At 38.3% G+C, this 14157-nt stretch overlaps 1 protein-coding gene across 3 annotated transcripts in view; it reads right to left on the reverse strand.

The window, feature by feature from the left end:
• MYPN (myopalladin) overlaps window positions 1-14157 on the reverse strand; it is a 96376-nt gene that overhangs the window by 44891 nt on the left and 37328 nt on the right. For 2 of the 3 annotated variants that reach the window (XM_081329616.1, XM_081329615.1), the window contains 6 exons: window positions 11866-12041; window positions 10274-10325; window positions 7283-7445; window positions 5653-5724; window positions 4350-4491; window positions 2047-2070 (listed from right to left, as the gene is read on the reverse strand). In XM_081329616.1, the coding sequence (XP_081185742.1) occupies window positions 2047-2070; window positions 4350-4491; window positions 5653-5724; window positions 7283-7445; window positions 10274-10325; window positions 11866-12041 (629 nt within the window). The remainder of the gene's footprint in view (window positions 1-2046; window positions 2071-4349; window positions 4492-5652; window positions 5725-7282; window positions 7446-10273; window positions 10326-11865; window positions 12042-14157) is intronic. The other variant, XM_081329617.1, reaches the window with a different exon arrangement.

The following is a 14157-nucleotide window of genomic DNA, read 5'->3' on the forward strand; positions in this document are numbered from 1 at the left end:
ACATTAAGCAAGCAGTCAGACATTAAGCAAGTGAATTAAAACAGATAATGCCATTACATTACAGCCCCCCCCGAAACACACACACGCTAAAGGGTCTTGAGTACCACAGGAAGCAAATCTGCTCAACTGTTTTGGGAAAATGCAAGCCATGCACTTTAGAAGGAAAGAGAAATTGTAACCCTAAGGATGAGTCCCCTCAGCATTCCAGCAAGTGGATAGAATAGACCATCAGCTAGTGAGGAACAGGCCACAAAAAGCTCTCTCATGAAAGGTAGACACAAATGTGTTTTTGTTCCTCCAAGGCCATTTATAGGGCACACTTAGTGTGCCCTAATCCTGGTGTTGCTCACTCCACAGTCCCTGGATGAGGGCCTTGTGCCCTTTCATCTAGCACTGACTCAGATACACTGTTTTGGTCCTGAAGTCACTGAAAAAATAGTCGCAGTCAGGGTTCCCCCTTGGAGGGAGAATGCCTGATGTGGCCTTCTCCAGTTTCAGAGCTGGAATGCCTGAAGCAATTCTCTCATATTTCATGAGTGAGAGCAACGTGGAGCACTGAGGGTTAAGAGAAAAAAATTGGCACAGGTTGAGGTGTGACAATACACTTCCACTGGCTAGCTGGATAAATATAGTACAGTCCAATATCATCTGGTGTAGATTTGACTTCTAAGAAAGCAAGGGACATAATAAGGCCTCTTTCATTCACATCAAGGCTGGAAAAGAGCAGAAGTCCCAGTTTTGAAATAAGGGCCATCTAGTAGAGAATGGAAGCCATAATTCCACCCAGTGCTTTTTTTGTAAAAGAAAAAGGTGCCGGAACTCACACATGTCATACAACCTGCCTTGCCCATCCTACAAGGTTCCATCCAAAAAAGGTGCCAGAACTCCGTTCTGAGCGTTCTATGACAAAAAAAGCCCTGATTCCACCCCTTGAATATCTTCAGGATCAGTGTTAGTCAATCTTTCCAAGCTTTCAGTGCTAATGATATTCCTGCCTCATAGAGAATAGGCTCCTTTTAATTAAGTGGGCGTCATTAATAAATGGAAGCATAATTATATATTTTGACCTAGAATTTATTTAGTGTGACCTGGAAATAAGTCCTATTAAAATCAGTGGGATTTTGTCAGAGTAGGTATGTAGATGATTCTGTTGTTATGATATTTGTGGTATTCTTGCTTTTTTCACGGTGTGTGTGTGTGTGTCAATCTATTCTCCAAAACACGTGAGGGCAGGACCAGAAGTAACGGATGGAAACTTATTAAAGGGAGATCCAACCTAGAACTAAGGAGAAGTTTTCTGACAGTGAGAACAATTAACCTGAAGTTGTGGGTGCTCCATCACTGCAGGTTTTTAAGAAGAGATTGGACAACCATTTTTCTGGAATGATATAGGGTCTCCTACTTGGGCAGAAGGTTTATTTATTTATTTATCAATTTTATTGGCCACCCATTTTACCATAGGGTAACTCTGGATTGGACTAGACGAGCTCCAGGTTCCCTCTCAACTCCTTTCCGACCTTATTATTCTGTATTTTGTATTCAGATGAAGTTGAATGGAATGCGTTGGCCTTAACAACTCATAATGCTTATCTGTTGGAGTCAAGGACTTTAAGTCAGAGAAAATAGCAGCGGCCTTGTTTCCTACATCTAATGCCAAACATGAGTAGCAGTCTTCTTCCAGATTTCAGTATATTAATAAATAATTTAGCCTCATGTTATGGAAGAAACTCATGTCCAGGGATGCTTGCAGGTAGCGTCAAAGCAATCAAGGTGACCACTGCTACTGTGTGACTGAAGGCCTGTCCCTTTTTATATGGTTGGAGCAGAATCACACAACCTTTCCAATATAGCCTCCCTCAACAACATACTCTCTTTGCTTTATGTGTTATGGGACATATTGACAAGAATACCACAGTGTGTGTGAAGCAGGAACTGCAATAATACATTTTTTAAAAAAAAATATTGCTTGCTTGTTTTTAGTCACAGAAACACTTCTGTAAGAGTGAAGTAATTTAGTAAGCAGTGCACTGGGATAAATATACTTACCCGGCTCAGCCATGGAGCGAGGTTCTAATAAAAAAGAAAGAAAAACATTAGTTAATTCTGTATTTATTTTAACACAGATCATGTTCTTTCAAAGCTTTGCATGAAAAACAATATATATTTGGGGTAATTTGTATCACTTAAGCTTCCTTAAATCCAGATAGATGGATCTTTAAACTAATGGAGTTAGTTTTGGTCCAGATCCTAATCTCTGACTCCTCTGGAGAAGGAGGAGGAAGGGCGGGGGGGGGGAAGGGCAGGAGTCAAAAAGTCAGATCCAATCACAGTGGAAAAATAGGATCAGGTCCTATTGCTCCTGACTCTGCCCACGCGGTGGCTCAGTGGGTTAGGACGCTGAGCTTGTCGATCAGAAGGTCGGCAGTTTGGCAGGTCGAATCCCGAGTGCCGTGTAGCAGAGTGAGCGCCTGTTACTCGTCCCAGCTTCTGCCAACCTAGCAGTTCAAAAGCACGTAAAAATGCAAGTAGAAAAATAGGGACCACTACGGTGGGAAGGTAACAGCGTTCCGTGCGCCTTTGGCGTCTAGTCATGCCGGCCACATGACCACGGAGACGTCCTTGGACAAGTGCTGGCTCTTCGGCTTTGAAACAGAGATGAACACCAGCCCCTAGAGTTGGAAACGACTAGCACGCATGTGCGGGGGAACCTTTACCTTTACTGCCCAAAGACCTCCTGCACAATCTAGACTCCAAGCCATGTGCCCCATAAGAATGCTGTGGTCTTCAAAGAAGTCAGAGGAAAGAATACAGACTTTGGTCAGAGAGTATCCCGCATGGATTAGTCCCAGTCAGGGTTGAGTCCCCTGGTCTAGGAATCATGGCTGACTGATGGCAGTTGTGCACAAACACAGCCTGGGAATCTTCTGCATTTAAGGACCTTCCTGAATGCAATAGGATGCCGGAATCAATATACATTCTATGGACCTTTCCCCATTCCTGAGCTGAAGTGCTTGTTGCTGTTCCTTGAGACAGGAGACAATGATAGTTGCAGTGAATTTTCTGCCCCGTTGCATATTTTTATCCTGTCTTTATTGTCGTCAATGACTTGCTGTTATTGCTTGACTTCCCTTAAACTGATGGCTAACAAAGCCCAGATTTTATACTTCTTGATGTCAACTTTGGATTGGATTGAGATACTAGTAAAGCTAAAGAGAACTTCAGCCTGTCTTCCTCATAGGTTGGGATAAAATGAAGGCAATATCATAGGGATACAGCAGAAAAAAGATATTGTCAAAGAATGAAAATTTGGAGTGACCAAAGGATATGGTAAAAAGTTTAAGGTGGTAACCATAACAGTGTTATCTAAGCTCAATCTGTTTTTTATCTGTCTTGAACATAAAACATAGGAAGAACTCTGATTGTACCATCAAGGCTGTCATCTTGTTTTTTTTTTTAGCCATACCCTGTAGTTGCTACTAATATATTGTGGTTAGGAGCAAATGTGTCATCCTTAAACTTAAAAAAAAAGCCTCCTTAGAAAATTCACCCCTGCATGGTTTAAACTGTGCTCTTTAAGTTTTGGTTATTAGTAATAACATTGGTTTGTATAAATTTGTAGTGGTTTAGGATTATGCCTTGTTGTATACTGTAAGGTAGTGCTATATCCTGCACAACAGGGCATTATATACTAAAATACACTGTTGTTAATTGCTGATCATTAACTATGAACTCCTGTTTCACTATCTTTACATGATATGCCAGAATGTACATATGGTAGTTATATCCACAATATTTTAATTCCATTTCTTTTCTCTATTGGTGAAACCCAAACCTGAACTTGCTTCAGGGTTTAGGGGCAGAGTTTAAATATTTCACCATAGGTGGGCAAAAGGATAACAATCCAGAAAATTACCAACCACCAAAACATTATTTGCTGTTCTGTACAAAATCTTCTCCATGAAAGTCTATGCTGGAGTATGTATAGCTTTAGAGAAGTGAATTAAGTTTCAAAACTAAACTCTGTCAGTTGTATCGGTTTTTGCATACAATGCAAGCAGTTCTATGGTTTATATGGTGCAACCAGATAAGAGGTTGCTTCAAATCATTCTTCTTCCTGCTTTATCACTTTGATCTGTAACATGGAGACAATATTGACACGAGCGCATCTGATATGTATGGGAACAATAGCAGTCCCAATTACTACAACTATTTCTGTGGTGCACGAGAGATAACAGTAGTTTTAAAATGCTGTTTTCACAGGATTTTTTTTTTACAAAGGTTTGCTTTTCAGAAAGCAGCAATTTAAACTCTTTAATCCTACAGTGGTCCATAAAAACTAAAAAGCATACTTTTCTGTAAGATTCTGAAGTCTGGAGAATCTTCTATCAATGTCCCTTCTCTGTACCACTCCACTTTTGGAGAAGGAGCTCCTTTCACCCGACATTCAAATACGACCAGCTGACCCTCAGAGGCCGATATATTTTGCAGCATCTAAAACAAAAACAGACACTGTGATTTTTTAAAAGATTTTTAAGATTATTACATAGGTGTGAATAAAGCGAAGTCAGTTTGGGGCGAACTTGCTTCTGGTCCCTGAATGGATACATCTGTGTAGTTTTCTTTGTTATGATTTGCCATTGGTTTTGGCAGTGCTTTTTTTGTAAAAGAAAAAGGTGCCGGAACTCACACATGTCATACAACCTGCCTTGCCTACCCTACAAGGTTTCATCCAAAAAAGGTGCCGGAACTCCGTTCTGAGCGTTCTATGAGGAAAAAAGCCCTGGGTTTTGGCAGGAATAAGGACTGATTACTCAGTTCCCTGCTCTGATCTACAGCACAAGATTTCAAACATGGTTCCACCCAAGTACTGACCAGAGGAATCCCTGTTTATCTTTTTACACAGGTTAGCCAAGGTTGGCAGTGTGCTACTTACCTGTTAAAGCTGTCAATGGAAAAATCTCTCTAAGATAGTAGAACAGCAGTTTTAAGCTACAATATATGCTAGAAGCAACCTGGAATTAAGGAGAAACTTCCTGACAGTGAGGTCAATCAACCAGGGGAACAGCTTGCCTCCAGAAATCGTGGGCGCTCCATCACTGGAGATTTTAAAGAAGAGACTGAACATTCACTTGTCTGAGATGGTGTAGGTTCTCCTGCTTGAGCAGGGGGCTGGACTAGAAGACCTCCAAGGTCCCTTCCAGATTCTATTCTATTCTATTCTATTCTATTCTATTCTATTCTATTCTATTCTATTCTATTCTATTCTATTCTATTCTATTCTATTCTATTCTATTCTATTCTATTCTATTCTATTCTATTCTATTCTATTCTATTCACCTAATCTGGTGCTCTCCAAATGAATTGGAATCTACTATCAATTTTATCTTAGCTGACGTCTCTATTAAAAAGATTGGAGCTTGTCATCTAGAGAACTTTCTTAATTTGTACAGCAGAAAAATCTAATATTTTCAGATAGGTGTTCTTAAAAATGTACTGATGTAAAGAAGCAGTTTTAGGACACTTGTGCTGATGATACAATCCCTGAGCTTTTGAAAGGTATTTTAGGATTGGGCAATGATTGCCTGAGGATTTGATCATCACATCTACGGTACTTGCTTCCCATTACGAGAAGAGCTCATTCAAGCAAATCACCTTGGTGAACACAGGAGCAGCTATGAGGGGTCTTCCGTCCAGTCCTTGTAAATAATTAGTAGGGCTCTGATTCTAATAGTGAAACAAAGAAACAAATGTTAAGTGTATTATATGGGAACAACGTTTTTGCTTCTAGAAAAGCTGGTGAACAGAGAACTGTATGATTCCCCCCCCCCCCAAAAAAAAACTGTATAGACTTTGCAGGAGAATATCTGTAAGCAGGAGATTGAAGTCTAGCTGATTTGGAACCTAACCTTGTGGCAATTTTCACAGCAATTTTCATTGCTGGATTAGAAGGGAACGTATTTATTTATTTGTTTGCTTATTTTTTTATTTCCTGCTTTTATTATTTTTAGGAATAACTCAAGGCAATGAACAGATCCAACACACCTTCCTCTTCCTATTTTCCCCACAACAACAACCCTATGAAGTAGGCTGGTCTAAGAGAAAGTGACTGGCCCAAAGTCACCTAGCTGGCTTTCATGGCTAAGGTGGGACTTGAACTCACAGCCTCCTGCTTTCTAGCCTGGTGCCTTAGCCACTGACTAGACCAAACTGGCTCTCCTTAGATAAATGTTTTTCAACATCTGGCTCAAATCCTTGGCCACACATTGCCCCACAATTTAACATGGAACCTGAAAGTGTGAACTATTTATTATTCACAAAAATAATTGTTTTATATTGTTATTTCTATCTTATTCTTTCATTATTAAAAACATTAACAATCTGGAACACCGCTTCCTAAAATAGTTTTAAAATACTCTTACTGCTATTATTATTATTTCTTAAAAAGAAGTTTTAAAATGTAAACAATTTCAAAATTCCAAAATATGTACAGTGACCAGACAGGACCAACTTGCCAAAGCAGCACCAATGCATGAAAAGACTACTTGTTATCCCTGCACGCTGCTCAGTGTTTGTGACTCAGGTTATTTACAATATACTAAAATAAGTGAGAACATCCACAGAATAAAGAAACATTAAAATACAAAGCAATAACAGAATTCATAGTATCTTTTAATTAAAAAAACCTATCTGTTCATTCTCCAAGATTCTCCTCTGTCATAAAATGTGCTGGATCATATGGCAAAGACACAGTTAGACAAGAGATAAAATGCTACTTCATAACTGGAGCAGTTAAGGGTGATGTAAAGCTGTGTCAGCTGTGAGTTCCTAGTCTTTAGTAAGATAAAAATGCCAAGAGTCTGGAACTGCTTCTCTAACCCTTCTGAATAAAGTAGAATTGTATTTCTAATAACCAGCTTTCTTTTCATAATAAATTATATTCTTATTCTCCCTTAAATAATTTTTTTTGATCCAGGTGCCTTATTTTGATTTACGGTCTCCCGAAAATAAAATTGTGTTACTGCTTTGACTGAAAACCAAAGATTAAGGAAAAAATACAAATTAATCCTAGTCTATAGAGCAGCTGCTTCTATAACATGGTGTCTTCTATGTATGTTAGCCTACAATTGGCTTCCTCCATGGAATACTCTCCAAGTACCTTCCCAGAATTTGTGGTCGAAACCATCAATGGAATGTGCTGGTTTGGAATTCTGAATCTTGCAATCCATTCTCAAATGACTGGATGTCACTCAGAAGATAGCACAAAATCAGGTATTTTTCTTACCTGATACACAGGAACTGAGACAGCATGTTTCATCAAAGGTTGCGGTTGAATGGCTTCTTGATGGGTTACAGAAGGATTAACAGGAAGAGGAGCGGGAGGAAGAGGAGCAGGAGGAGGCGCAGTTTTAGTCTGGTTTTGGTACCTGGGAAAAAGTCGGAAAAAGCTAATTGACAAAAAAAGAAAACAACATGAGTTTGTGAAGGCTGAAACTTCCTTTATCCATTGCTTCTGAGTGATTTAAAAACTACCTTGATGGATTGGGATGTTCTGCCATACAATTGACTTTAAAGCTTCTCAAAGCACCCTTGCCCCAATGTGTGTCTCCTTCCTTTTGTCTTTACCAAGCATTCTAAGGAAGTTCTGTGGTTTAATTCCTTGCTCTGTGGGGGAAACAGGAAAGGTGAACAATTTTTTCCTCTAGTTAAGAGCTGAAAGATGGGATATTCCATCTGCTCCTGAGGAAGTTTTAAAAGTAAGAATGCCCTTGAACTGGATTCAGCTCCAGGTGATGGCATCCAGGTCACCTCAGAAGCATTATGGCAATGGTTTGCTTTTTCCTCAGATTTCCTCCCCCTCAACTTCCCAGTCCAGCCCTTCAGCCCTGGGATGTTGAAGAACTCCCCTCAATGTACTAATCGAAACAACAGACTGTCAATAATGTTAGAAAGACCAGATATTTTGAGTGTTGCTTCAAATGCTCAGAAATCAGTAGCGGACTTCGTCAAGTGCTAGACATCCCAGTGGTCCACAAACTAATAAAATTCCTCCATATTTTCCATTATTGTTAATCTGCATAAGTGGTTCTTTGTAACCATCAAAATATATGTGAGTGTATAGATGGCTATGTTCAGGCATTGGGAATTAAAAAGGAGACCCATTAAAAGTAGGAGCTCATATTTGGGGATTGGGATGAGAATGAACCTTCACTGGCTAAGTCATTCTTACAGTCTGGAAATAGGAATATCACATAGCAGTGACTGAACAGACAGCTGCAGAGATCAGATTTTCTCATTTGCCAGGGCATAACTTGTCACATTTTTGGCAAACATAATACTCATTTTCATTATATGATGAATATTGAAGTTTATCTAGTGACGGGTGGATCTTTAGCAGCAAGAAAGGGAAACTCTAGTTCATTGAGACCTAATCCCTTATAATCCTGTCTTTTGAGAACAAAAGTTCTCAAAAGTAGTCTATTAATATTTCCTTTATCGGAAAGCAAGATAACTCAGTTTCTACTTGTGACTTCAGTGACGTTTGGGAAAGAGACATTTCTACTTGGCCAGCCTTTTGAAGGCTTGTATTTTATGGATTTTCTGGAATAAAAAAAACCTGTTTCAAATGTCGAACAGAAGGGCCAGGAAAACCTTGTCTCCATAAACCTGAAAATAATAATGTAACGATTCCTTATATTTTCAAACTGCTGCAATTGGAGAAGACATGTTTATAGTCTATACAAGAGAAACTGAACTGCCTGTGAAATTATATAGAATATTTTGTATAGAATATTCTGTATAGAATATACAGATATTCTGTATAGATAACAATAACAGAGCTGGAAGGGATCTTGGAGGTCTTCTAGTCCAACCCCCTGCTCAAGCAAGAAGCCCTATACCATTTCAGAGAAATGGTTGTCCAATCTCTTCTTAAAAACTTCCAGTACTGGAGCACCCAGAACTTCTGGGGGCAAGCCATTCCACTGATTAATTGTTCTCACTGTCAGGAAAGTTCTAGATTGCTTCTCTCCTTGATGAGTTTCCATCTGTTGCTTCTTGTCCTGCCTTCAGGTGCTTTGGAGATTAGCTTGACTCCCTTTTCTTTGTGGCAACCCCTGAGATTTTGGAACATGGCTATCATATCACCCCTAATCCTTCTCTTTGTTAGACTAGACATACCCAATTCCTGCAACCGTTCCTCATGTTTTAGCCTCTAGTCCTCTAACCATCTTTGTTGCTCTTCTCTGCACTCTTTCTAGAGTCTCAACATCTTTTTTATATCATGGCGATGCACCTTAGGATTGCGTTGGTTTTTTGGTAGCTGCAGCATACTGCTTGCTCATATTTAAGTGATTGTGCATTAGGAATCCAAGATCCTCTCGCAGTTACTACTGTTGAGGCAGGTGCCACCATATTCTATACCTGTGCATTTGTTTTTTCTTGCCAAAATGTAAAACCTTGCTTTTCTCTACATTGAATTTCATTTTGTTAGTTAGGTCCCAGTGTTAAGTCTGTCAAGATCCTTCTGTATCTTGAGCCTATTTTCTGGTGTCAGCTTGGTGCATCTGCAAATATGATGAGTTCCCCTTTTATCCCCTTCTCTAAGTCATTGATGGATATAAGAGTCCTGGGTCTAAGACAGAGCCTTGGTGTACAGATAATTTTCTGTTAATCATCATCATCATCAGCATCAGCATCTATTAAACTTGTATGTCATCTACTTCTGAACAACTCTATAGCCTTGGTTTTCCAAGTTATTTTCCAAAGGATGATGAGGGAGATGGGAATTATTACTATACAGGCTTTGGTTTTGTTGTTTCACAGGTGATGGCATCTAGCCAACCTTGTCTGGATTTGGAAGCTAAGTAGTAAATTTCAGGGCTTCTGTTAGATAGGAAAGTTAAAAAGACATCTCAGAAGAAGACAATGGCTAACCCCTTTGGTACTGTTTTCTGCAGTACCTACATAAACACATTTTTTAAGTCACCACAGAGATGTCCAAAAAACCTGCTGCATTATTTTCCAAATAAAATTGATCCACTAGTTGCTTTTGGGCTGATTAACAACACATACCGATTCATATAACTAGCATTTTGAGATGGATAGTATAGATTGGGAAAATGAGATGGGAGAGCAGTTTATTCCCACTCTTCTGATTCAATTGCCCATCACCCCAATTCCTTGTGTTTGTTTGTTAAAAGAAATATAACAAGTTGAGAAATCTGATCCAAGAATATAAGTGTCCACGAGTGTCTCAAATTCACGCCATACTTACCGATCCATTTCTTCTTTGCTGTTGTCACTTTCAGATTCTGAAGACGAGGCCCCTGTGGGAAAGCAAAGATTACTTCCATGGGGCATCGTATTTACTGATTTACTTACCTGAGTGCAATGTAGACTGCCTGTCTGATGTTTGTTGCTGATATCCCAATGGCTTTGTGCAACTAATTTGATTTGTGGGGTTGAATCCTAACATCTTTGGAATCTTTCCTTAGCAATTATGTCCCTATAAGAAATGTGTCCCCTTTGGGCAACACTTTTCTTATAAGGACATATAAACCCATGTGGTGGTGGTTCTGCTATCGTATTTTTGGACAGATGACAATTGGCACCTAACATTCCCATGCCTTTTTGAGTTCTTCTTCTCACACTCTTCATTCCACTGAAAAGTATACCGTATTTTCCGGCGTATAAGACAACTGGACATATAAGACGACCCCCCAACTTTTGAGATGATTTTCATGGGTTAAAAAGTCATCTTATACGCCGGAAAATACGGTAGCTACTTTTTTCAGTCACTGCTGGGAAAACCTACCAGTAAACATCGACTGGATTAGAACTGACCATCAGTTGTGTTGTAATAAAACATTTTACTCTACAGGGTAGTTGCACATAACATCATATCTATCATGTTGTCATCATACAAATGCATTGATTATGTTGCAATCACATAAATATAATTTTATGATTGTATCATAATGCATAACATGTCACGTCTTCCTTGATATTCAGAGTCCTAAGAGAAATATTTTTAAAACATCCGGGAACAGATTCAGATATGAAGATTGTTGCTTAAAAGTTTAAAAATGATCGGGCCATATCCTCAAAACTGGAGGCCTTTCCATGAATAAGTAGGTAAATCAGGTGTATGCTATCCATATGCAAATATATCAATATCTATATCTACAATATACCTATAGAATATTTATGTTTGCTTCTGACATGGATGAAAAAGCACAGTGCTATGAAGAGGTTGTAGTCTAGTGAGTTATCACACAAGTGATGTCAGCTAGTTTTAACTTCTTCCAAATTCTGCCCGAAATCACTGGAAAGAACTCTGCAAAGGTGGTTGACAATATGTATATATTGCATATGCATATAATCCCGATACTGAAACATGTTACCTCTCCAAATTCTGCCCATTAATAAGTCTGAATTCTGGTTTTCTTTCTTTTTCCTTTTCCTTTTTTTTAAACAAAATTCATAACATTAGTCTTATTACAGCCCCTGACAGAAAGATCTGAAGGGTCAAAGGACCAGCTTCAGATCTGTTGTACTGTTGTTGCTTCATTTGTATATTGAGATATGGCAATTGGAGGAACAGTGGGAAGACATTCTGATTTTTTTCAAGAGCAGGTGACTGATCTTTGTTTTATAGTCAGGGAGACAACTATCATTATCCTTTAAAATTAGTGGTCTCGTGTACATTATAAATAAGAGTAAGCATTACTTCTTAAATCTTGGAAAACCTGTTTCTATATCTCAGGACCTCATTTGAATGAAGAAAGCAGCAGAAATATATATATATATATAACAGAAGTTCTATATGCTGCGTTCCCTAGTTAAATTTCAAACTTCTACTATTACCTTCTACATAAATCTCTGCAGAAGTTGAATCTGTCCCATAGATGTTGGACGCAAAGCAGGAATAACGCCCAGTGTCTTCTTCAAAAGCTTCAACAATAATTAGCGAATGCAGTTCTCCTGATTGGTTTATTTGAATATATGGTGAATTTTCAAGCTCTTTGCCTTCACAATACCACCTGCAAGACAAGGCAAACATTTGTCACCTTGACAGATGAATGGGAAGACATATTGCAACAACAGCAATGACTTACGAATCACTCTAAGGAGACTTTCTACTTAAATGAAATCAAAACAAAAGAGTAAATAACCTGTTATATTTAGGTGTAGTTAAAAACTGAGCTGCATTTTGTACGAAGCATTTGGACCTTGTTGAACAATGCAAGGTGGAACCAGGGTCAGATAGTAGTTAGTTTGTTGGAGTAGAACTACAGATGGCATGAAATTCAGAGAATAATCATACTCTAGATCCATTACTATTTCTCTCAGTAACAGTTCTAGTATGAGCAGATGGATTGGGAAACATTTATGTAGCCTTCCAAGAAAAAGGGATTCAAATTTTATTCTTAAACAAAGATACACACAGGATACATTGACCCTATATACATAGAATATGTGTATTTATGATCATAGAACACATACACATATACACATCGATACATATTCTATGGCCATATATACCTAGGCTATACTGACATGGAATAATCCCAAATAGCTCTGTATTTTGCGTTTGTTCATTATGATTATCTACATGTAAAAATATACTAGAGAGAGTAATTCAACTGTATTTCACATGCTGGAATAATATATAAGAACACTGAAGGATCTATGCAGAATATAAGTATTTCAGCACTGTTTACTGATTTTTTTTTGCTTATGCAAACAATGATAAAAATAATCTGACAGTTGAGATACCTTCTGCATAAATCTGGGTAGATAATTCATCCATGCAGTTTTTAAAAACTCTATCCACACTGTGGTTTAAAAGCTGGGGAAAACATTTTTTCCCAATTTGACACTGATTTTGATTCCTCTGCTGCACATCTAGATGGTACTAAAATTATTAATTTTTTGAGTTTAATTGTGCATTCCTCCATTAACTGTCCACTTCAAGATAAAACAACCGATAAATGCTAAAAGCAGATGATATAACCTGCAAACGTTATTTCCAATTGTTTTAAACTGAGATTTATTTGCGTGTTTAAGAAGTTGAACAAATAGTGGCACACCTGTTCCATCACTGGCTCTGTGGGAGTGGAGATATTTGACTCCTGTTTCTATTAAATCTAAATGGTCATACATGTGTGGGTCAAGAATGGCTTGTTAACAGTCATTGTGGTGGGGCAGCTGCTCTTCTCTATCCTTTTACCCTCAGGTGTGAAAAGATAGAAAAACACATTTGCTTTTAGATTATCGTGATCTGTGAATCTCACCTTTACGGCATATTAACCATGTTTTTTAGCTTAATGATTTTTACGAACGACACCAACAAGTTATGGCCTAATGCAATTTAGGCATTTATTATATCCTTAACAGATTAAAAATACTGACTTCTAAATAAAACAAAGAACTTTTGGTCTTAGGATTTTTTTTATTGCTTTGCCTATGTTGCTCTTATCTTGTTGACATACTATTGTTTATTGCTCTGAATAATTTAGAAATTCATTTTTTTTTCTCCAAAGAAGGTAACCAGAAAGTAAGCTCAGAGAAGTTAATAACTCTTGGACCATATGGAAACATTACGATGCCATGCAGATATTTTTAACTACAAGTCCTGTTGTTATTGGCCACTTTAGCTGATCAAGAAAAGTGCAGCCTGGAACATAAGGAAGGCTCTAAGTTCCAATTTTAAGACTAAAACCATGGTGGACAATTTATCAGCAGTTATTCAACTGTTGGGTGGGACTTTTATATTCGGAAGCAGTACCGTATGACAGAAAATATAAGTTGCTGAAAAAGACAATAAAGGTACTTTTCACTCCCTGCACTGATTGTGGGCATGCTGCAAGTATCTGGCTAAATCCCTTCTAGAACCAAGATACTTTACAAGAGGAGTCCTTGACCAAGTGAGGCAATTTCTATATTCTTTTGTGCTCTGGGATGTGCATCAACTTCTACTGTAACCGAACTGGGGAATGCCAATGGCTCTGAGTAAAATTAAGGGGAAATTCTCATGGCTCTCCCATCTTCAAGTTTTCATGTGGTTCATGCAGATAATGAAACAAGGAAAAAGTGTATTCACTTGGATGCACTCATGCAAGGAAATATCAAGCATCTATTTTGATCACCATACTT

This window comes from Vipera berus (genome assembly GCF_964194415.1).
Source record: "Vipera berus genome assembly, chromosome: 5".
In the NCBI taxonomy this organism is placed as follows: Eukaryota; Metazoa; Chordata; class Lepidosauria; order Squamata; family Viperidae; genus Vipera; species Vipera berus.